Source organism: Lepidochelys olivacea (assembly GCF_965140295.1).
Source record: "Lepidochelys olivacea isolate rLepOli2 genome assembly, chromosome: 4".
In the NCBI taxonomy this organism is placed as follows: domain Eukaryota; kingdom Metazoa; phylum Chordata; order Testudines; family Cheloniidae; genus Lepidochelys; species Lepidochelys olivacea.
Genome location: NC_140414.1, coordinates 105,507,734 through 105,531,402, shown reverse-complemented (window position 1 = coordinate 105,531,402; position 23,669 = coordinate 105,507,734). Strand labels below are relative to the sequence as shown.

Here is a 23,669-nt window from a genome sequence, read left to right as displayed (position 1 = left end):
TTTTCAGAATTGGAGCCTAGTGTGAAAGGAGCACCTTGGAGATTGAAAAGATAGTTCATTCTCCAGGTCCATGCACACCTTAGCCTCTCTGGTACGGAGGAAATCAAACAGTGATTTACATCATGTGGATAGTGGTACTAGAGAAATGGAATGACAGCAGCAACTTTATTTCAGAGAACAACGGGGTACTTTTAGAGTAGCAGACCTAAAAGTGGCAATTCTTCAACTAAAAAACTTCAAAAACAGACTCTGAGAGACTGCTGAATTAGAATTAATTTGCAAACTGGAAACAATTAACTTAGGCTTGAATAAAGAGTGGGAGTGGATGGGTCATTACACAAAGTAAAACTATTTCCCCATGTTTATTCCCCCTCCCCTCCCACATTCTTGTCAACTGCTGGAAATGGCTCACCTTGATTATCACTACAGAAGTCCGTCCCCTGTCCCCCCCCCCACCCCCCCCGCTGGTAATAGCTCACCTTACCTGATCACTCTCATTACAGTCTGTATGGTAACACCCATTGTTTCATGTTCTCTGTGTATATAAATCTCCCCACTGTATTTTCCACTGCATGCATCTGATGAAGTGAGCTGTAGCTCACGAAAGCTTATGCTCAAATAAATTTCTTAGTCTCTAAGGTGCCACAAGTACGCCTGTTCTTTTTGCGGTACCTTTAAAGACTTACCTTATAATTAGAGATGGGCCCAAACCAACAAACTGGACCAAAGGAATTGCTAATGTTGGGACCAGAGCTGGTCAACATCTTTTGAATGAAAATATGTATTTTTAAATGGCCTTTTATTTCAACACATTTTTTTTCACAAAACTCTAATTTTTTCCCCAAATTTGTGTGATACCTCTCATCACTCTTTTAATCAAGATTCATGCTGCTAATCGTGTTGCAATTGCTGTAGAAATTTTTTGTTTACCACAAACCTGATTTGGGGGAAATCAAAAAGTTCGGCTAACCATTTAGAACACACTGTTTATTTTAAAAAAAATATGAACAAAACAAATGGGGGGGGGGTTAGTGTCAAAAATTGGTCTGTTTTGAGCCCTGCAAAATGAAAACGTCACATTTTCAATACCTCCCCCCGAAATTGGTTCCCCCTCCAGCTCTGTTCAGGCCCCATCTGTGCTTAAACTGAATCCAGTGAGCGAGCCTCTCCTCTGCTGGGCAACGCTGGGGCAGGCCGCCCCTCAGGAGGTGCCAGGCCGCTCCAGCACAGAAGGTCCCTGGAGGAGAGGGCGAGCTGAGGCTTGCCTGTCGCACACCCCGTCCCCCCCAGCACTGACACGACCAGGCCGGGAGCCAGGAAGCGGCTCGCACCCAGCAGATGTCCCTGCCGTGCAGCTGTTGCTCGCATGTGACCGGCAGCCCAGGACTGTCCCTGCTGCACCGGGTCCTAGTGCGCTTGGTCCCAGTGCCCCGAGGCGCGCCGGGGCGGGCTCCTGTTGCTTTCGGATCGTTCGGTAAGTGGCGGCTTCTCCGAGCGGCGCCTCCCAGGCCGGAGCGGGGCTGCCCCCCGCCCCCGGCGCCGAGTCACACGCGCGGGCGGGCGGGAAAAGGAGGCGCCCTCCAGCGCCCGCCCCGCATGCACCGCGCCGAGCTGCAGCTGCGCCCCGCAGGCGGGAGGGGGTCCCTCTCTCGGGCCCCAGGAGCAGCGCCTGTCGCGGCTCCCCGTCCCCAGCCCGGGCAGCCTCCTCAGGGGAAGAGAGCAGCCGGCGGGCGGCGGCAGCGAGCAGCCACGGCGGGGCCCTCTGGCGCCTACAGCGACCCCGGCGCAGGCCGGCAGCGGGCTCGGGCACCAGCAGGTACATCCAGCGCGCTGCATGCTGCTCCCGAGGCAACACACAGCAGCCGCTGTCCCCAGCCCGCTCCGCTTTGGGTTCTGCCCTTCCCCGCCCTAAATACCGTGTGGGGTCGGACTCCTTCTCTCGCGCCCGCACATCCTGCCTTTGGTAAGTCGTTTGAGCGCCTGCAGCCCTGCCTGTAGATCTGCTTGAGACGGGCCGAAATAGACCCCGAACTTGGGGGCAGCGCGACCCCGGGTGGGATGGGGTGGCTGGGGGGCGGGGTTTAATAGGGAGGTGTGGGTATAAATTGTTCAGTGCACACCGTCCACTGCCCCCTCCCCCAGCATAGTAAATACGAAAGTTTTTAATCTTTTAAAATCTGGGGCAATTTTATAGTTTTGTGAAGTAAAATAATTGAAACGAGTTTATGGACATGCCAAAATGCAATGATGTTTGGCCGTTCCGATGACATCTGCCTGTTCCACTTCCTCCTTGCTTGGGCTGATAGTGGTGTGGATTAAATCCTCAGATTAGATCTGTGCTCATTGAGGCTCAAAAGATCTGCCAAAATGACCTTACAGGGTCTGGTTTAAATGATGCAAGCAAGGAGATACAGAGGTGCCCTCTCTGCTCTGAACACCCTGAACCTGTATGTTGTTTATGTAAGAGCACCTTATATTTTGAAATCTTTTGGTAGAGGATCATATTATTTACAGCCCTGAGGCACAACAGAATGAGTTCAGGGCAATCTTACATACTACCTTTGTTCTGGGGTTTTACACACCAAACAGTTTTGTATCCATTTCCTAGAAAGAGTGAAACTGTACAAGAGCTAACAACAGTGTAAGCAGGCATTTGTACCAATGTGCGATTTTCATTGCTGAGTGGTCAAAACACCTGAGCTGGCAGGATATAGCTGCACCTGTGCTGGAAAATGGATACTTCATTGCCTGCTGTGGGTGCACGCAGAATATTCGGGTGGTTGTTAGTATAAACTAAACCAACCTTGCCATTTTAAAAAAGTTTGCTTAATTTTTGTGTAGGGTGTATGTTGCGTGGAATCTGAGCACTTCAAGAGTCCACAATTTCCTTCTCTTTACTCTTCCCCGTAAAGGGTCCATATCATTATCTCTACAATCCTTCTTTTAGCTCAGGAGCACAAGATGTAATTCCCTCTAGAACTTGTCAACATTGCTCCAGATGTCAGAAAGAAAAAGAGTGATCTTTTGAGATGAACACAGTGCTCTTCTCATAGGGGTGAAGCCAGCCTCTGGTAGTCCAGGGGTCTCAGAATGCGAATTTAGATCCCTTAAACACAGTTAACAGGACTACAATGCCTTTAACGTTAACATTCATTTAAAAGAAGAGAGGGTGTGCAGGAGAGATATGACATATGTGTAACTATTTTTAGTGCAGTTCTAAAAGATTGAGACCTTGTGTGTTGCATTTTATTTAGAAAAGAAGCTAATACTGCAGCTCTACAGTAGAAAACTGCTGCAGTACAGATGGAGGGATTTGTGACCCCAGTTAAATCCAGAGATTGAGTGGAACATTACTGTACACAGTGAATAAAATGTACTTTTGACGTGTATTAAAGCACAAATGGCTCTGAGCTGTGACAATGGTGATAATGGTATAAGAATGCTCATGAACTACTTTATAAGTAATGAAATATAAAATGGTCAAACTATGAAACTTTTTGTAAGCACTGTACAAAAATACTATTGGCTGAACTACTAATCGAGGAGGAAAAATGACAAGTCAAAAGGGAAATGGATGCATTCCATGATGTGACTACTTCAAATGGGAATTCACAGACCTTAGTCAAATGAAAAATTGGTGCCTGTAGGTGTACATTTTTGTGACATTCTGGACATGTCATTGAATAGATGAAGAGAAGTGAAGTTGAGGTTGTAACATGATTGGCAGTTGCATACTTTTTTCATGCTTCAACATTATAACTTGTCTAGCAAGCCAGCTTGTGTCTATATCCTTTGCAAACAGCAGGTTTTTTCTGACTTTTAGAGTGCTGATTTGTTAACGCATCTATTAATTTTTTTTAGTTTAGATAATATTAAACTGTTTCAGAAACTTCAATACCCAAAATGTCAGGCAGCAGAGTATTCACTTCTATTGTCAGCAGTAGCACATAGCAACAGATGTCAAGAGCAGGAACAGTAAACTATTTATAATTTGCAGATTTGTTTATTACACATTTCATTTTGTAATTCATAGCATAATCAAGAGTCTGTTGTCACTTTCCTGAAAATAAGCTTAATTGTTTCTTTACACTCCATTTAACTGTTTTTAATTCATCTGAGGCCATAGAGCAAAGTACTAGTTAAAATAGCTGCTTACCCAGGTTTTAAAACAGAGCGAAATGTGTGGTCTGATCCAAAGCCCACTGAAGTCAATGGAAAGACTCCTTGAAGAGCTGGGATTTTATGAAAGTACATGATAGCTGAGAAATTACTGGGGAATTTAGTGAGAAGCATTGATTTCTGGAATTGGCCGTGACATTATGCATATATACCAATTAGGGTTGTAGAAGAAGTGAAGGAATAGATAATAAATTGCTGTGAGTCTGCCGAGGACTGGTTAGTGCAGTCTTTTTCTTTGTTGTCTAGCTGATCAAATTAAAACTATTTGAAAATTAAAAGCATCCTATGACATGATATTATACAGTGTGTCCTGGGACTGACACAGATACCATAGTAGTGCTTACATGATATGATCTACGCAGTTCTGAGTACTTATTTCAATCCTATAACAATAAAACAGATTGAAAACCTAAAATGAAGTTGAAAACAAAATGATAGAAATTATAAATTTATAACCACCTGCCCCAGAGAACAATCTAGTAGGTTTTATGTGATGCGCTACAGGAAAGGGGAGAATTGAGTGTGTAATCTTTACCAAAAGGGTGAAAACTTTTCCTTAATAACGGTGACACCTCCTGCACCTATCATTCACATATCTCAAGCATATTCTTGTCATTTATACTTGTATGTGCTGTAAGGCTGATGTGTTTTAAATGAATCTATCAGCATGGGTGCAGACAACCTGTATCTCGGGGTCAGATTGAGAGGCAAAGTGGTGTTACTTAACTGTTGTGCACATTCCAGAATTCTGCCTACAGGCCAAAACTCTACCCAGAATTCCAGAGTAGTTTGATGTTTCTGCTAAAAAGATCAGCAGTGAAGTATTTCACAATGTTGATTGAATTGTCATTAGGCTTCACAGCTAACATTTTGTAGAGACAAATGGGGTAAATTTTTGCCTCTTTTAAGACCAACTGTGCCTCCTTCAGGGTAGTTCAGAGGATACAGGGAGAAAAAGGAATCCTTTCTCCAACTCAGGGTATGTCTACACTACGAAATTAGGTTGAATTTATAGAAGTTGGTTTTGTAGAAAGCATTTTTATACAGTTGATTGTGCGTGTCCCCACACAAATGCTCTAAGTGCATGTAGTCAGCAGAGTGTGTCCACAATACCGAGGCAACCGTCGACTTCCGGAGCGTTGCACTGTGGGTGGCTATCCCACAGTTCCCGCAGTCTCTGCTGTCCATTTGAATTCTGGGTAGAAATCCCAGTGCCTGATGGGGCTAAAACATTGTCGCGGGTGGTTCTGGGTACATATCGTCAGGCCCCTGTTCCCTCCCTTCCTCCATGAAAGCAAGGGCAGACAATCGTTTTGTGCCTTTTTTCCTGAGTTACCTGTGCAGATGCCATACCACGGCAAGCATGGAGCCCGCTCAGCTCACTGTCACCGTATGTCTCCTGGGTGCTGGCAGACGTGGTACTGCATTGCTACGCAGCAGCAGCAACCCATTGCCTTGTGGCAGCAGACAGTACAATAGGCCTGAAAACTATCCTCATCATGTCCAAGGTGCTCCTGGCCACCTCGGTAAGGTCGATCGGGAGCACCTGGGCAGATATGGGTGCAGGGACTAGAGTGACTCGACCAGGTCATTCTTTTCAGTCCTGCAAGCAGTCCTATTGTACCATCTTCTGCTGAGCAGCCAGGAGATGTGGATGGCTTGCAGTCCTTCTGCACTGTCTGCTGCCAGCCAAAGATGTAAAAGATAGATGGAATGGATCAAAACAAGAAATAGACCAGATTTGTTTTGTATTCATTTGCTCCTCCCTCCCTCCCTCCCTCCCTCCCTCCGTGAAGTCCTGCCTGAAATACCAGAGGGAGGATTGAGCATTGGCCTGCTAAACCCAGGGGTTTGAGTTCAATCCTTGAGGGGGCCATTCTGTGTGACAGGTGTTTTTGTTTCTCCTTGATGTAAAGCCACCCCCTTTGTTGATTTTAATTCCCTGTAAGCCAACCCTGTAAGCCATGTCGTCAGTCGCCCCTCCCTCCGTCAGGGCAACGGCAGACAATCGTTCCGCACCTTTTTTCTGTGCAGACTCCATACCACGGCAAGCATGGAGCCCGTTCAGATCACTTTGGCAATTAGGAGCACATTAAACACCACACGCATTGTCCAGCAGTATATGCAGCACTGAACCTGGCAAAGCGATACCGGGCAAGTAGGCGACGTCAGCGTGGTGACGAGAGTGATGAGGACATGGATACAGACTTCTCTCAAAGCACGGGCCCTGGCAATGTGGGCATCATGGTGCTAATGGGGCAGGTTCATGTGATGGAACGCCGATTCTGGGCTCGGGAAACAAGCACAGACTGGTGGGACCACATAGTGTTGCAGGTCTGGAACGATTCCCAGTGGCTGCGAAACTTTCACATGCGTAAGGGCACTTTCATGGAACTTTGTGACTTGCTTTCCCCTGCCCAGAAGCGCATCAATACCAAGATGAGAGCAGCCCTCACAGTTGAGAAGCGAGTGGCAATAGCCCTGTGGAAGCTTGAAACGCCAGACAGCTACCGGTCAGTCAGGAATCAATTTGGAGTGGGCAAATCTACTGTGGGGGCTGCTGTGATGCAAGTAGCCAACGCAATCAAAGATCTGCTGATATCAAGGGTAGTGGCCCTGGGAAATGTGCAGGTCATAGTGGATGGCTTGCTGCAATGGGATTCCCTAACTGTGGTGGGGCGATAGACGGAACCCATATCCCTATCTTGGCACCGGAGCACCAAGCCGGCAAGTACATAAACCGCAAGGGGTACTTTTCAATAGTGCTGCAAGTACGGGTGGATCACAAGGGATGTTTCACCAATATCAACGTGGGATGGCCGGGAAAGGTACATGACGCTCGCATCTTCAGGAACTCTGGTCTGTTTCAAAAGCTGCAGGAAGGGATTTTATTCCCAGACCAGAAAATAACCGTTGGGGATGTAGAAATGCCTACAGTTATCCTTGGGAACCCAGCCTACCCCTTAATGCCCTGGCTTATGAAGCCGTACACAGGCAGCCTGGACAGTAGTCAGGAGCTGTTCAACTACAGGCTGAGCAAGTGCAGAATGGTGGTAGAATGTGCATTTGGGCGTTTAAAAGCATGCTGGCGCAGTTTACTGACTCAGTTAGACCTCAGCGAAACCAATATTCCCACTGTTATTACTGCTTGCCGTGCGCTCTATAATATCTGTGAGAGTAAGGAGGAGACGTTTATGGCGGGGTGGAAGGTTGAGGCAAATCGCCTGGCTACTGATTACGCGCAGCCAGATACCAGGGCGGTTAGAAGAGCACAAGAGGGCGCAGTGTGCATCAGAGAAGCTTTGAAAACCAGTTTCATGACTGGCCAGGCTACGGTGTGAAAGTTCTGTTTGTTTCTCTTTGATGAAACCCCCCGCCCCTTGGTTCATCTACTTCTCTGTAAGCTAACCTTCCTCCCTTCAATCACCGCTGTCAGTGGCAATAAAGTCATTGTTGCTTCACATTCATGCATTCTTTATGCATTCATCACACAAATAGAGGAATAACTGCCAAGGTAGCCCGGGAGGGGTGGTGGAGGAGGGAAGGACAAGGCCACACAGCACTTTAAAACTTTAAAACTTATTGAATGCCAGCTTTCAGTTGCTTGGGCAATCCTCTGGGGTGGAGTGGCTGGGTGTCTGGAGGCCCCCCCACCGCGTTCTTGGGCATCTGGGTGAGGAGGCTATGGAACGTGGGGAGGAGGGCGGTTGGTTACACAGGGGCTGTAGTGGCGGTCTGTGCGCCTGCTGCCTTTCCTGCAGCTCAGCCATACGCTGAAGTGTATTAGTTTGATCCTCCAGCAGCCTCAGCATTGAATCCTGCCTCCTCTCATCACATTGCCGCCACCTTTCAGCTTCAGCCCTCTCTTCAGCCTGCCACTTACTCTCCTCAGCCCGCCACCTCTCTTCCCGGTCATTTTGTGCTTTCCTGCACTCTGACATTGTCTGCCTCCACGCATTCATCTGTGCTCTGTCAGAGTGGGAGGACAGCATGAGCTCAGAGAACATTTCATCGCGAGTGCGTTTTTTTCACCTTCTAATCTTCACTAGCCTCTGGGAAGGAGAAGATCCTGTGATCCTTGAAACACAGGCAGCTGGTGGAGAAAAAAAAAAGGGACAGTGGTATTTAAAAAGACACATTTTATAGAACAATGGGTACACTCTTTCACGGTAAACCTTGCTGTTAACATTACATACGTAGCACATGTGCTTTCGTTCCAAGGTTGCATTTTGCCTCCCACCACCATGTGGCTAGCCCCTCATCCCTCCCCATGGCTAACAGTGGGGAACATTTCTGTTCAGCCACAGACAAACAGCCCAGCAGGAACGGGCACCTCTGAATGTCCCCTTAAGAAAAGCACCCTATTTCAACCAGGTGACCATGAATGATATCACTCTCCTGAGGATAACAGAGAGATAAAGAACGGATGTTGTTTGAACGCCAGCAAACATACACTGCAATGCTTTGTTCTACAATGATTCCCGAGTATGTGCTACTGGCCTGGTGTGGTAAAGTGTCCTACCATGGTGGGTGGAATAAGGCTGCCTTCCCCAGAAACCTTTTGTAAAGGCTTTGGGAGTACATCCAGGAGAGCCGCGAATGCCAAAGCAAATTAATCATTAAACATGCTTGCTTTTAAACTATGTATAGTATTTTAAAATGTACATTCACCAGAGGTCCCTTCTCCGCTTGGCGGGTCCGGGAGGCAGCCTTGGGTGGGTTCGGGGGGTACTAGCTCCAGGTCCAGGGTGAGAAATAATTCCTGGCTGTCGGGAAAACCGGTTTCTCCGCTTGCTTGCTGTGAGCTATCTATAACTTCATCATCATCATCTTCCTCGTCCCCCAAACCTGCTTCTGTGTTGCCTCCATCTCCATTGAAGGAGTCAAACAACACGGCTGGGGTAGTGGTGGCTGAACCGCCTGAAATGGCATGCAGCTCATCATAAAAGCGGCATGTTTTGGGCTCTGACCCGGAGTGGCTGTTTGCCTCTCTGGTTTTCTGGTAGGCTTGCCTTAGCTCCTTAAGTTTCACACGGCACTGCTTCAGGTCCCTGTTATGGCCTCTGTCCTTCATGCCTGGGAGATTTTGACAAATGTTTTGGCATTTTGAAAACTGGAATGGAGTTCTGATAGCATGGATTCCTCTCTCCATACAGCGATCAGATCCCGTACCTCCCGTTCGGTCCATGCTGGAGCTCTTTTGTGATTCTGGGACTCCATCATGGTCACCTCTGCTGATGAGCTCTGCATGATCACCTGCAGCTTGCCACGCTGGCCAAACAGGAAATTGAAATTCAAAAGTTTGCAGGCCTTTTCCTGTCTACCTGGCCAGTGCATCTGAGTTGAGAGTGCTGTCCCGAGCGGTGACAATGGAGCACTCTGGGATAGCTCCCCGAGGCCAATACCATCTAATTGCGTCCACAATACCCCAAATTCAACCCAGCAAGGTCGATTTCAGCGCTAATCCCCATGTCGGGGGTGGAGTAAGGAAATCGATTTTAAGAGCCCTTTAAGTCGAAAAAAAGGGCTTCGTCGTGTAGACGGGTGCAGGGTTAAATCGATTTAACGCTGCTAAATTTGACCTCAACTCCTAGTGTAGACCAGGGCTTAGTAGTCTGGTGTGGAGTGGTTGCATGGCTGTTCTGCAACTAACCTCCATGGGCTGACATGACAGTTGGGGCCTTTGTTCATCCCCTACCTAGGGAGCTAGGCCTGTGGATTTATGTAGTGGTGGAGTCCTGACCACTTCCTTGTACTTCCCCACCACACTGCCAAGTCATGCTAATTCTTCTGTGAGGTCTGTCTTCCTCTGTAGCCAGGAGCTGTGGTGTGTTTGGCACTTAACTGAGCTAAGATCAAGTGTAACCAATTTATTTGAGCATAAGCTTTCGTGAGCTACAGCTCACTTCATCGGATGCATACTGTGGAAAGTACAGAAGATCTTTTTATACACACAAACCATGAAAAAATGGGTGTTAACCTTTTGTAGTGGTATTCTCTCCCCCGACTCCACTCTCCTGCTGGTAATAGCTTATCTAAAGTGATCACTCTCTCCTTACAATGTGTATGATAATCAAGTTGCGCCATTTCCAGCACAAATCCAGGTTTTCTCAAATAAATTGGTTAGTCTCTAAGGTGCCACAAGTACTCCTTTTCTTTTTGCGAATACAGACTAACACGGCTATTACTCTGAAAAAAGATCAAGTGTAGTTTCTGTTATTATCAGTTTAATTACTTGTCTGCATGTTCAGCCCTCCATATTCAGAATGTTATTTTTGCAGCCATAAGAGTCAAAGATTTTGGCCCCAACTCTGGGCTGAACTTGTTGTAGATGCAGCCCAGGAGTGGGAGTGGGGAACTGCTTTTGCCCCTCCTGGACTCTTGGGCTGCTAGGATCCCATTTGACCCCGGGTATAAGCTAGTGCATTGACACTGGCTGCTCTGATTTATGCCTTCGCTGCTGTGATTTCCAACGGACTGTCTGGCAGCCCAGAATGGCTGAAGCACTGAGATTTCCTGCTGCATCTTTTGTCTCTTCACATTTCCTTCTTTCCCTAGGACATGCTCCTATTCTGGTCCTGCAGCACTGACTGTGATGAAGTGTGGCATTGGTCCATTACTCTGGCCATCCATTTTCAGTGAATCCCCTAACAATAAGGGTAATCTGTGGTGCGCAGATCTGTCTGGTTAATTGTGGAATGCCGCTACCAGGCTGGCAAGGTTTGCACTTTCCAGATCTGAGTCTAGACTCAAAGGAGACATTAAAGCCTTAAGTGACACTGGCCTAGGCAGGAGTTAAGCTGAGGCTGAATGAGTTGCTGGGAGCTGCCCAAGGAGTGTGAGTGAGTGCTGACAGGGTGCAAGGAGATCCAGAAAGCATGCTGCAGCAGGACAGTCTGCTTGTCTCAACCCAAAGATGGTGGTAACTTGGCTGAATGGAGTTTACCAAAGCCTTGAAGGAAAGATTAAGATTTAGGTAAGGGAAAACCTGTATGGGCCTTTATTGTTTTATCCCTTTGTGCTGCGTAGTGTGTACCTTTGGGTAAATCAATAAATAGTGCTTTATGTTGAAGAAGCTGTTTTTGGGTCACTTTATTCAGCCCCTATCTCAGACTCCAGAGGAAAAGGGCATACAAATACCATTGGGTCTGGCGAGTTAACACAGTTGGTAAATAGGGGGGCTGCAGCCTAAAGATCCAATCTAGATTCATAGATTCCAAGGCCAGATCATCTATTGTAATCCATTGTGATCATCTAGTCTGGTCTTCTGTTTAACACACAAAACTCCCCAAAATAATTCCTAGAGTAGATCTTTTAGAAAAACATTCAATCTTGTTTTAAAAATTGTTAATGATGGAGCACCCACCACAACTGTTGAAAGAGGGGTAGGGTAGGTCTGTGTAGTTCCGCCTTGCGGGGGTTGAAGATAGCACAACCTGTTCCGTGAGAGGGCACTCAAGAGGGACTGTTAGGGGATGAAAGCATAGCTCACTTTGTAACTGTGACACATGCTTAACTTTATGCTTCTGAGTAGTCCCATTTAAGTTAATAGGACTACCCATAGACCTAAAGTTAGGCATGTACATACATGTTTGCAGGATCAGTTCCTAAAGCAGAATTTAGCCCTTAGTTTACATTAAATAGACCCCATTGAATTCAGTGGCATTAAATTGGTGTAATTTAGGGTAGAATCTGTCCCTAAGTTAGGACAAAAACAACAGAAGGAAGTGAAACAGAAAGAATGCATATGAGGAAGGGAAGACGAGGCTGACTACAGGGAGATTCTGAGGCTAGTTAGATTAATGAGATGCATGTTTTAAGGGTTGAAATGATGTTCCTTTGCCTCTTGGGCACTACTAAAATTGAACCCTGAAAATCTGATTTTTCTATTACTGTTCATAATTTTAGTTCCAAAAAGTTAGGTTTTGGTGGGTTTTTTTTAAAAGAAGGTCCATTTGAAAATAATATAAGTGTGGACATGGAAAATGATTCAAGTATTTATTTTTTAAAAAAGCAAGTTGATGTCAAGAATCTCTGAGTTTATATTAAATACACTCCAGCGGGTCAGTACTTATTGAAGTATGACAAAACAGCTCACTGTTTAATATAGTTTAATCCTTAGACTTAGCATTGAAAATAACATGTTACTCTCTGCTGTAATGTTAGATGTCTCTAGTTAGGGATACAACATTTTGTAGTGCTGGAATAAAAGAGAACTGGAGGTTATGATTAGAGCTGGGCACAATTTTATGAATACAACCTTTTTTTTAAATAAAAAATGGCCTTTTTTTAAATTGGAAAATTTTCATGAAAATGTTTGATTAAAATTTTAAAAAATCCTTTTTTCAAGGAAACTGGGAAAAAGAAAACTGGGAAATGTGGTCTCGATGAAATTACTATAAGGTGGGTGCACAATTGATTGAAAGACCATATTCAGAAGAGTTATCAATGTTTCATTGTCAAACTGGTTATCTAGTGGGGGCCCACAGGGGTGAGTCGTGGTTCTGGATCTATTCAATGTTTTCATTAATTACTTGGATAATGGTGTGAAGAATATGTTTATAAAATTTGCAGATGTCACTAAGCTGGGAGGGGTTGCAAGCACTTTGGAGGACGGGCTTAGAATTCAAAACAACCTTGACAAATTGTCGAATTGGTCTGAATTCAACAAGATGAAATTAATAAAGACAAGTGCATAGTACTTGACATAGGAAGGAAAAATGAAATACACAATTACAAAATGGTAGTCCAGCCCCGACCCAGCGCCTCAGCCGGAGCGCTGGAGCGGGGCTGAGCCATGTGGTCCGGCCCCCAACCCAGCACCCCGACAGGAGCGCTGGAACGTGGGCCAGGCCAGATGCAACCCATGGGCCGTAGTTTGCCCACCCCTGAGCTAATGTCATAAATAGAGAAGAAGGATAGTCCAGTGGTTAGGGTGCTAACCTGGGAGTGGGCAGACCTTGATTCAAGTCCCTGCTCTGCCACAGCTTTGTTATATGACCTTGGCCAAGTCACTTTGGGCTCGTCTTCACTACGGCACGACATCAGTTCCATTGATGCAGCGGCACTGATGTAGCACGTCTTGCGAAAACGCGCTATATTGATGGAAGAGCGCTTTCCCATCGATGCATTTACTCCCCCTCCCTCAACGAGAGGCAGAAGCTATGTTGGTGGGAGATGGAGGCAGAGCTTAGAGTCGATGTAACTTGTTTACAGTAAGTTATATCGACTTAAGCGGTAGTGTAGACAAGTCCTTAGTCTCTCTTTTCTTCAGTTTTCCATCAGTTAAATGGGATAACAATACTTACCTACCTCATGGGGGTGGTGTGAGGGAAAAATACACTAAAGATGTGAGGTGCTCAGATACTGTGGCAGTGGGAGCCATACAAGTACCTAAATTAAAGAGATTAGGTGTTGTTAGATATTTTTGATTAGAAGCAGCAGTGCTATTCATTTATATGTGATTATTGTGTATTTTAGCCTCAGCATAGAGAAGGAGAATATGGATGGAGTGTGGTATCACATACAGAGCCCTGAGTTCATAGTTGGTTTGGGTCACAGATGAAATGAGTTTGCTGGTTTTAGTGCATGACACAAAGATAGTCCCCAGCTGGTCATAATCTGTGATCAGTCTGTGTTCTTGAGACCCACATTTACAGTTGCAGGTCAAGGTAAAATACTTTTTTGTAAAGAAGTTTGCATAGCACCTGCCTATCACTGTGCCTGGTTCTAGGAAGTGGTGTTTGCCTCTCACTTTCCTGGGCAAAAAGGATCACTACGTTCACCCAAAAACATTGAAAATGGAAAGCAAAGTTTTGAATTACAGTCCTGCTGCATGTATTAACCATATTGATTTCAACTGAGAACAGACTTTGCTTAGCCTTGTTATACTGAGACCATTATGCTCGCCCTTAAGTAACAACAAAGTTATAATCAGTGAGCTCGATTTTCATGGTCTTTGCGCTGTGTGCCTGCTGAGCCCCGAACGAATCAAAACCACCTGGAGAGTTGCTGAATTGTTTTCCATTTTCACTGTTAACAAAAAAAGTTTCACAATTGCGTCTCAAACAGAGAAGAGAGAGCTTCATTTCCCTATTGGGAGTTTGAATCCCTGACAGAAGCCTTTGCAAGAGCACAGCGGTAATGACGTTATAGAGCATTTTGTTGGTTAGACAAATATAGAAGTGCTTTGTTAAGCTGAGGTCAACTTCTGTGACAGTGTGTTTATAAACGAAGAAATTTCTGGACTGTTCCCTTTGCTTTCTGTATATGAAATGAGCTGTACATGGGAGATGTTTAATATAATTGAAATGAGGCCTACAAATATATATTTCATTTTTCTTATAGTATTTACATCTGTTGGGGCCTTTTTAAATTCTTCATGCATCTAGATTGTTAGCAAATTCAGAGTTCTGGCTCATGGACTGTCTTTGCACTGTAGGATTCTCTTGCTAAGCTCACCAGCCCTGGAATCATTAATAATAAAGCCATAAAAGGGCATTCATCCACAGTTGGATCCAAAAGTTCCAGAAGAGAAGGCTATAAAAAGGCCCAGCATCTGTATCCATCTTTAAATCTTGTTTTTTTCCTCCCTGCAAAGTAGTTACAGAACCATGTTTTCCCTTTTCGTTCTTTTGGAAAGTGGTCCGTTTTTTTTAAACGTTTTCAAAAATTTTGTGTGTTATATACAATGTAACATTTCTAATAATATTATATTCCCGCCCTCCAACCCGTTGAAAAATAAATCTCATTTTTGCAATACCCACACAGCTGATATAAACTTTTCAAATTTTGAAAATTTTTGATGGGTAACACAGACTAATTTTTCATGAAAATTTTTGCAAATTTTTTCCCCATTTTTTTGGCCAACTCTATAAATGAAGAAAGACAAACAAATGTACTGTAGCCATAATAAAGAAATGAGTACGTGATTTAGTATATTGTAAGTTTATTTTAGCAAATCTGTTAAAGATGATTGTTTACCGTGTTGTTATAGCTGTCTCTTGAAAAAGAAAATTCATAATAAAGAGTTTTAAAAGAGCTGGTCAAGTTTCTATCTGGATCATTAACATTTCTTTTTAATAAGTCCTGGAACGCTGGGGAAGTTCCAGAAGACTGGAACTAAGCTAATGTTGTGTCAATATTTAAAAACGGGATAACCTGGGTAATTATAGGCCTGTCAGTCTGACATTAACCCTTAGCCAAAAAAAAAAAAAAAAGAAAATGGCTGACACAGGACTAGATAAGTCTTCACTGCAGAGGATGTGAAGGAGAGTCTCAAACCTGAGTCATTCTTTTTAGTTGACAAATTTGAGGAAATGTCCTAAACTGAGGAGTCAGTAGAGGAGGTTTTGGAACAAATTGATAACTTAAATAGTAATAAGTCACCATTTATGGATGTACTGATGTAGCTCATGAAAGCTTATGCTCAAATAAATTTGTTGGTCTCTAAGGTGCCACAAGTACTCCTTTTCTTTTTGCGGATACAGACTAACACGGCCGTTACTCTGAAACCTAAATTACTCAAGATAGTTAAAGTCCAAAGCTGACTGCAAAGAGTTACAAAGGGATTTCACAAAATTGGGTAACTGGGCAACAAAATGACAGATTAAATTCAGTGTTGATAAATGCAAAGTAATGCACATTGGAAAAATATAATCCCAACTCTACATACAAAATGATGGGTCAAAATTTGCTGTTATCACTCAAAAATGAGATCTTGGAGTCATCCCTTTGAAAACATCTGTTCAATATGGCAGTCAAAAACGCTAACAATGTCAGGAACGATTAGGAAAGGGATAAATATCATAGAGCCACTATAAATTCATGGTGCACCCATACTTGCTATATTGTGTGCAGTTCTGGTCCCCCCATCTCAAAAAAGTTACTTTAGAATTGGAAAACATACAGAGAATTGCTGCAGAAATGAATAGTGGTACGGAACAGCTTTCATATGAGGAGAGCTTAAAAAGTCTGTATCTGCAAAAAGAAAAGGAGTACTTGTGGCACCTTAGAGACTAACCAATTTATTGGAGCATAAGCTTTCATGAGCTACAGCTCACTTCATCGGATGCATTCAGTGGAAAATACAGTGGGGAGATTTTAAATACACAGAGAACATGAAACAATGACTGTTACCATACACACTGTAACAAGAGTGATCAGGTAAGGTGAGCTGTTACCAGCAGGAGAGAAAAAAAACCTTTTGTAGTGATAATCAAGGTGAGCCATTTCCAGCAGTTGACAAGAACATGTGAGGAACAGTAGGAGGGGAAATAAACATGGGGAAATAGTTTTACTTTGTGTAATGACACATCCATTCCCAGTCTTTATTCAAGCCTAATTTAATGATGTCCAGTTTGCAAATTAATTCCAATTCAGCAGTCTCTTGTTGGAGTCTGTTTTTGAAGTTTTGTTGTTGTAATATTGCAACTTTTAGGTCTATAATCGAGTGACCAGAGAGATTGAAGTGTTCTCCGACTGGTTTTTGAATGTTATAATTCTTGACATCTGATTTGCGTCCATTTATTCTTTTACGTAGAGACTGTCCAGTTTGGCCAGTGTACATGGCAGAGGGGTGTTGCTGGCACATGATGGCATATATCACATTGGTAGGTGTATGGGTGAATGAGCCTCTGATATTGTGGCTGATGTGATTAGGCCCTATAATGGCATCCCCTGAATAGATATGTGGACACAGTTGGCAACGGGCTTTGTTGCAAGGATAGGTTCCTGGGTTAGTGGTTTTGGTGTGTGGTGTGTGTTGCTGGTGAGTATTTGCTTCAGGTTGTGGGGCTGTCTGTAAGCAAGGACTAGCCTGTCTCCCAAGATCTGTGAGAGTGATGGGTCATCCTTCAGGACAGGTTGTAGATCCTTGATGATGCTTTGGAGAGGTCTTAGTTGGGGGCTGAAGGTGATGACTAGTGGCGTTCTGTTATTTTCTTTGTTGGGCCTGTCCTGTAGTAGGTGACTTCTGGGTACTCTTCTGGCTCTGTCAATCTGTTTCTTCACTTCAGCAGGTGGGTATTGTAGTTGTAAGAATGCTTGATAGAGATCTTGTAGGTGTTTGTCTCTGTCTGAGGGGTTGGAGCAAATGTGGTTGTATCATAGAGCTTGGCTGTAGACAATGGATCGTGTGGTGTGGTCTGGATGAAAGCTGGAGGCATGTAGGTAAGTATAGTGTCAGTAGGTTTCCAGTATAGGATGGTGTTTATGTGACCATCACTTATTAGCACCGTAGTGCCCAGGAAGTGGATCTCTTGTGTGGATTGATCCAGGCTGAGGTTGATGGTGGGATGGAAATTGTTGAAATCATGGTGGAATTCCTCAAGGGCTTCTTTTCCATGGGTCCAGATGATGAAGATGTCATCAATGTAGCGCAAATAGAGTAGGGGCATTAGGGGACGAGAGCTGAGGAAGCATTGTTCTAAGTCAGCCATTAAAATGTTGGCATACAAAAAGTCTGGGACTGTTTAGTTTAGAAAATAGATGACTAAGGGTGATATGACAGAGATCTATAAAATGAATGGTATGGAGAAAGTGAATAGGCAGGTGTTATTTACTGTATCACATAACACAAGAACCAGGGATCACCAATGAAATTCATAGGCAGCAAGTTTAAAATAAACATAAAGTACTTCTTCACACAACACAATCCATTTGTGGAGCTTGTTGCTGGGGGATGTTTTGAAGGCCAAAAGTATAACTGTTCAAAAAAGAATTAGATAAGTTAATGGAGGATTGGTCCATCAATGGCTATTAGCCTGATAGTCAGGGACGCAACCTCATGCTCTGGGAGTTCCTAGCCTCTGAATTCCAGAAACTGGGAGTAGACGACAGGGGATGGACCACTCAAAAATTGCCTCTTTCTGTTCATTCCCTTTAAAGTGTCTGGCACTGGCCATTGTCAGAAGACAGGATACTGGGCTAGATTGACCGTTGGTGTGACCCAGTATGACCGTTCTTATGTTCTCTAGATTAAATAATAATTAAAGGATTATATAAATAACATGGTTTTATCGAAAATAGATCTTGTCAAACTAACCTGTTATAATTTTTTGATGAGATTGTAAGTTTGATTGAAAAAGGTAATAGTGTTGTTCGTTACATAGTTAGATTTCTCTGAAGTATTTGAGTTGATATCACACAGCACTTGCATTTAGAAATCAGAAGTATACAGAATTATCACAGCACACATTAAATGGGTTAAAAACTGGCTAGCTAATAAGTCTAAAAGTGGTAGATTTCAGAGTAGCAGCCATGTTAGTCTGTATCTGCAAAAAGAACAGGAGTACTTGTGGCACCTTAGAGACTAACACATTTATTAAAGCATAAGCTTTCGTGGGCTTCAGCCCACTTCATCGGATGCATAGAATGGAACATATAGTAAGAAGATATATAGACACATACAGAGAAGGTGGAAGTTGCCATACAAACTATAAGAGGCTAATTAATTAAGATGAGCTGTTATCAACAGGAGAAAATCTTTTGTAGTGATAATCAAGATGGCCCATTTAGACAATTGACAAGAAGGTGTGAGGATACTTAACTTAGGGAAATAGATTCAAATATGTGTAATGACCCAGCCACTCCCAGTCTCTATTCAAACCCTAGTTAATGGTATCTAGTTTGCATATTAATTCAAGCTCAGCAGTTTCTAGTTGGAGTCTGTTTTTGAAGCTTCTCTGTTGCAAAATTGCCACCCTTAAATCTCTTACTGATTGGCCAGAGAGGTTGAAGTGTTCTCCTACCGGTTTTTGAATGTTATGATTCCTGATGTCAGATTTGTGTCCATTTATTCTTTTGCGTAGAGACTGTGCGGTTTGGCCAATGTACATGGCAGAGGGGCATTGTTGGCACATGATGGCATATATCACATTGGTAGATGTGCAGGTGAATGAGCCCCTGATGGCGCAGCTAATGTGATTAGGTCCTATCATGGTGTCACTTGAATAAATATGTGGACAGAGTTGGCATCGGGCTTTGTTGCAAGGATAGGTTCCTGGGTTTGTGTTTTTGTTGAAGCAAATATTCTCCAGCAACCACACAACAAGTAGGGCTTGAACACTGGGTCCCAGCTTGACTCAGGCTCAGGAGAGTGAGTTTGTGTGTGTGTGTGTGGGGGGGGGGGGGCGGCGCAGAGAAAACCTGGATTTGTGCTGGTAATGGCCCAACTTGATGATCACTTTAGATAAGCTATTACCAGCAGGACAGTGGGGTGGGAGGAGGTATTGTTTCATGATCTCTGTGTGTATATAATTTCTTCTGCAGTTTCCACGGTATGCATCCGATGAAGTGAGCTGTAGTTCACGAAAGCTCATGCTCAAATAAATTGGTTAGTCTCTAAGGTGCCACAAGTACTCCTTTTCTTTTTGCGAAGACAGACTAACACGGCTGTTACTCTGAAACCGCTCAAACCCTCGAGTACCATGGGGTCGAAGCCCTGGGTTAGCGTGATTTGTATGTAGATGGAAGGAGGATTAGGCTTGAACCTGAGTTTGAACCCTGGGTTTACATTGCAGTGTAGAAATGCCCTATGAATATTTCCATTATTGGTGATAATTTTTAAATAGAAAATTCTCAATGACTGTTACTCTAACTGTATAAATATTTCTTTCCTTTCAGAATTCCACTACTGTGCAATGAAAAGAATCTTCATTCCTGGGAACTGAAACTGGTGGATTATTCCTAGCTCCCTTGATGATTATAAAATGGAGCCCCTATCATTCAAAGTTAAAAAACTTCAAGCACCCACTGATATCTCAGTGGATTTTAGTCTCCAGCTTGTTGGTTCTCTGCCAGTGCATTCTCTAACCACCATGCCAGTGCTGCCTTGGATTGTGGCAGAGATTCGGCGGCTCAGTATGCCGTCTTCCATGGAAGAACCTAGCACCAGCCAAATCCGGCTTTATGTTTCACCAGCAAGCCTGCGATGTGGACTAGACACAGGGAAAAGCCAACAGTGGGATCCTTTGATTTGTTCCAGCCTGTTTGAGTATAAGCCACAGCATGTCCACAAACTGATTCACAATAGCCACGATCCAAGCTACTTTGCTTGTCTGATAAAGGATGGAGCAGTAAATCAGCAAAGTATCTGTTATGTATTCAGAGCTGCTGATCAAACAAAAGTAAGTAAAAAAGCAATTCTCAGAGCTTGCTTCACTCCGTGAGATATTAGAAGCTGATTTATAGAGCATGATGTAAATGCACAAGAGAAGTTAATACTGTGTGTTTGAAAATGAGGTAGCTTTTCTGATCTTTGGATCTTTTCATTACAGTCTGAGTTCTTGAAACTCTTTTTACAAAGTAAGGCCTCAGTTTTGCAAAGACTTAACACATGGGCTGAACTTTACATTCTTTTTACTGTGTGAAGTTAGGCACATGTAAATCTTTGCAGGATCAGGGCTTAGTTTACAATAAGCTAGTGATATGGGCTGAAATCCTGGCCCCGTTGAAGTCAGTGGAAGTTTTTCTATTGATGTCAGCGGGGCTAGGATTTCACCCATAAACTGCCCTGGACCTTCTCTAATTCTGCATTATATGAGTAGCTTGTGTTCCCTCTGAGAAGGCTGTAGTGCTAAAAATAGGCATCCAGTTCTGCTCTTCTGATTCAAGTGAGTAATCTGCTAAAGCTACATTCTCAGATGAGTAAGGTGAGTAAAACTGGGCATTTGGTTTCTGCAGCTGACCAGTAATGTTTAGTGGGCAAAGCAGCAGTACCATTGAAATATAAGTTGTAGTTATTAATATTGGAGGCAGAGCTCACATTGGGCCAAATTCTTTATGCGTTACTCACGAGAGTAGCCCCACTGAAGCACCTCACAGGGACTCTTTGCATGTGTACAGCTTATCGGATTGATTTATGTACTTACAGCTACCTGCTCTGGAGCAAGTCAGGGTATAACACCAAACTCGTGGTGCCTGGCTCAGAGCTGGATTGGACACAGCTTTAATTAAATTCCCCCAAGATAAAAAGGCAGCTAAGTAAACTAACAGCCAAATAGGACTTAAATCACAAGCACTTAAGTGAGAAAATACTGTCAAATTAAAAATGGGCCTCTCGATAAGATCTAAGATGAATTTCAGTACAGGATGGGGAGTAGATGTTTTAGGACAGGGGTCTCAAATGCAAATGACCATGAGGGCCACATGAGGACTAGTATGTTGGCCCGTGGGCCGAACCACTGACCAGACCACCCCACCCCACCCCACCCCACCCCACACTACCCTGGCCCCGCCCCCACTCCACCCTTCTGTGAGGCCCCGTGCCTGCCCCGCCTCTTCCCACCCCTTCCCTGCCCCCATTCCAACCCCTTCCCTGAAATCCCCACCCCAACTCTGCCCCCTCCTGCCCCCAGGGGGTGCAGGAGGGGTGCAGGGTGCGGCAGGGGGCTCAGGGCAGGGGTTGGGGAGCAAGAGGTGTATGGGGTGCGTCAGGGGGCTCAGGACAGGGGGTCGGGGTACAGGGTGGGGCAGGGGGGCAGGGTGTGGCAGGCAGCTCAGGGCAGGGGGTTGGGATGCAGGAGGGGTGCAGGGTGTAGCATGAGGCTCAGAACAGGGGTTTGGGGTGTAGGAGGTGTGGGGGGTGCGGTGGGGGCTCAGGGCAGGGGTTTGGGGTGCAGGGGGGTCAGGGTGTGGCAGGCGGCTCAGGTCAGGGGGTTAGGGTGCGGGGTACAGCAGGGGGCTTAGGGCAGGGGGTCGGGGTGCAGGACTGGTGTTGGGTGCAGCAAGGGGCTCAGGGCAGGGGGTTTGGCTGCAGGAGGGGTTTGGGAGGCGGGTCTGGCCCGGCGCTCACCGGGGGCAGGGCAGGCTCCCTGCCTGCCTGCCCCGCCCCCTCACCACTCCAGGAAGCGGCTGGGACCTGGGGCGGGGTACAGGGGTCTGTGTGTTGCCCTGGCCGCGCTTCCAGGTACTTTCCCTGAAGCTCCCATTGGCCGGGAATGAAGAACCGCGGCCAGTGGGAGCTTCGGGTGAGGTACCTGCAGGAGCAGCCAGGGCAACACACAGACTCCTGTGGCCCCCCTCCCACAGGTCCCGGCCGCTTCCCAGAGCGGCGCGGGGGTGGGGCAGGCAGGCAGGCAGGGAGGGAGCCTGCCCTGCCCCGGTGCGCGCCGGGCCAGAGCCGCTCTAGGTAAATGCTGGGGGGGCCACGGGGAGCAGGAGGGCCGCAGATAATAACCCTGTGGGCTGTGTGTTTGAGACCCCTGTTTTAGGACTTGGCACTGAGTAGAAAGAATCTGTTATATATGTGTGGGTTGTGGTTTTGTTAGGATCATGGTTAATAAGCAACTTTGATCACCTCCAGTACAATTTCTTCTGCAACAACAGAGTGAAAAGCAAAGTACTATTTCCACTTGCTTGATCAGACTCTGGAGCTGTTTGAAATAAGAGAGAGGGGGAAATATAAAGATTTGGGTTTACAGTTTCAACTTTGTCCATAAATTTTGGATGCCAGAGTCTATGATCATTATTGTTTTAATTTGGAATTGCCTTATCTCCGTTTGTTCTCCTTTACAGGGTCCATTTATTCTGTCTGTGATGCGTGCATGTAACTCCCATTAACATTATTGAAAGTTGTGTATGCTTATCAAGGTGAGAGAGAGATCTATGTATTGAGACAGCAGGGTACCCAGATTGGGAGCACAGCATTGTCTAGGATCATTATTGTTTTAATTTGGAATTGCCTCATCTCTATTTTGTTCTCTTATAGAAGAAACAAGTATTAGAAGTCTAACTTCTGTGGACTGAGTGACTCAACAGTCTCTTGCTCCAGTCCATTAGATATCTTGTCCCAGAGGACTCCTTTCAGTGCCTGCAACATTTGCTCTGAGGAATCAAACAGCAGTTTTCCAGATTTAGATTGTGTTGGCAAGGTCAGCTTCCTTTCAGTTGCTCCTAGGATGGACAAAAAATGTTCTGCATATTTTTTCTATTTGTGCTTGTTATTCAGAAAGAGAGACAACAGTCCAAATTAGCTTGGTGACAGAGCTGAGGTATTAAAACCTTGTTGTATATGAACCCCCCACAGAGCAGGTCTTGAACTCACACTGGATTTACTATACTTATTTACCAGTCCAGTCTTACTGAATAAAAGTTTAGAAGTTATGATCTCACCCTTGTGAAAAACTAAGGCAGAATTTGGCTACGTTGGGGAAATTAAATCTCTCCATTGGGTCAAATATAACTTCTTAATACAGTGGTTGCAGCTACAGTAAATTTTATTACTTATTCTCAGTGTTACTTTTCATTACCCACACCCCTCAGGCTCTCTCCAAAATGTTGTAATAATTAGATAGAGACATCTGATCTATTTTGATTAAAACATTATAAGATACAAGGTCCACAACCACTTTCATCTCTGTGGATGAATCTGGAAAAGACTATGGTTGATGTAGATGGAATTCACATTAAGACAGGGCTCCTGCCCAAATTAGGTTGAAAAACCAGTCTTGAATTACAACAAAAAATATATGGTTATGAGTTCACAAGCA

General features: G+C 44.6%; 1 protein-coding gene across 4 annotated transcripts in view; it reads left to right on the top strand.

The window, feature by feature from the left end:
* Window positions 1–1,051: 1,051 nt before the first annotated feature.
* Window positions 1,052–23,669, top strand: part of TBC1D1 (TBC1 domain family member 1) — a gene marked incomplete at its 3' end in the record, with an annotated part of 200,274 nt that continues 177,656 nt past the window's right edge. For 3 of the 4 annotated variants that reach the window (XM_084625705.1, XM_084625704.1, XM_084625708.1), the window contains exons 1-2: window positions 1,052–1,963; window positions 19,804–20,306. In XM_084625705.1, the coding sequence (XP_084481831.1) occupies window positions 19,890–20,306 (417 nt within the window). In that variant the 5' untranslated portion in view covers window positions 1,052–1,963; window positions 19,804–19,889. Of the gene's footprint in view, window positions 1,964–19,803; window positions 20,307–23,669 lie in introns of those variants that run through there. The other variant, XM_084625706.1, reaches the window with a different exon arrangement.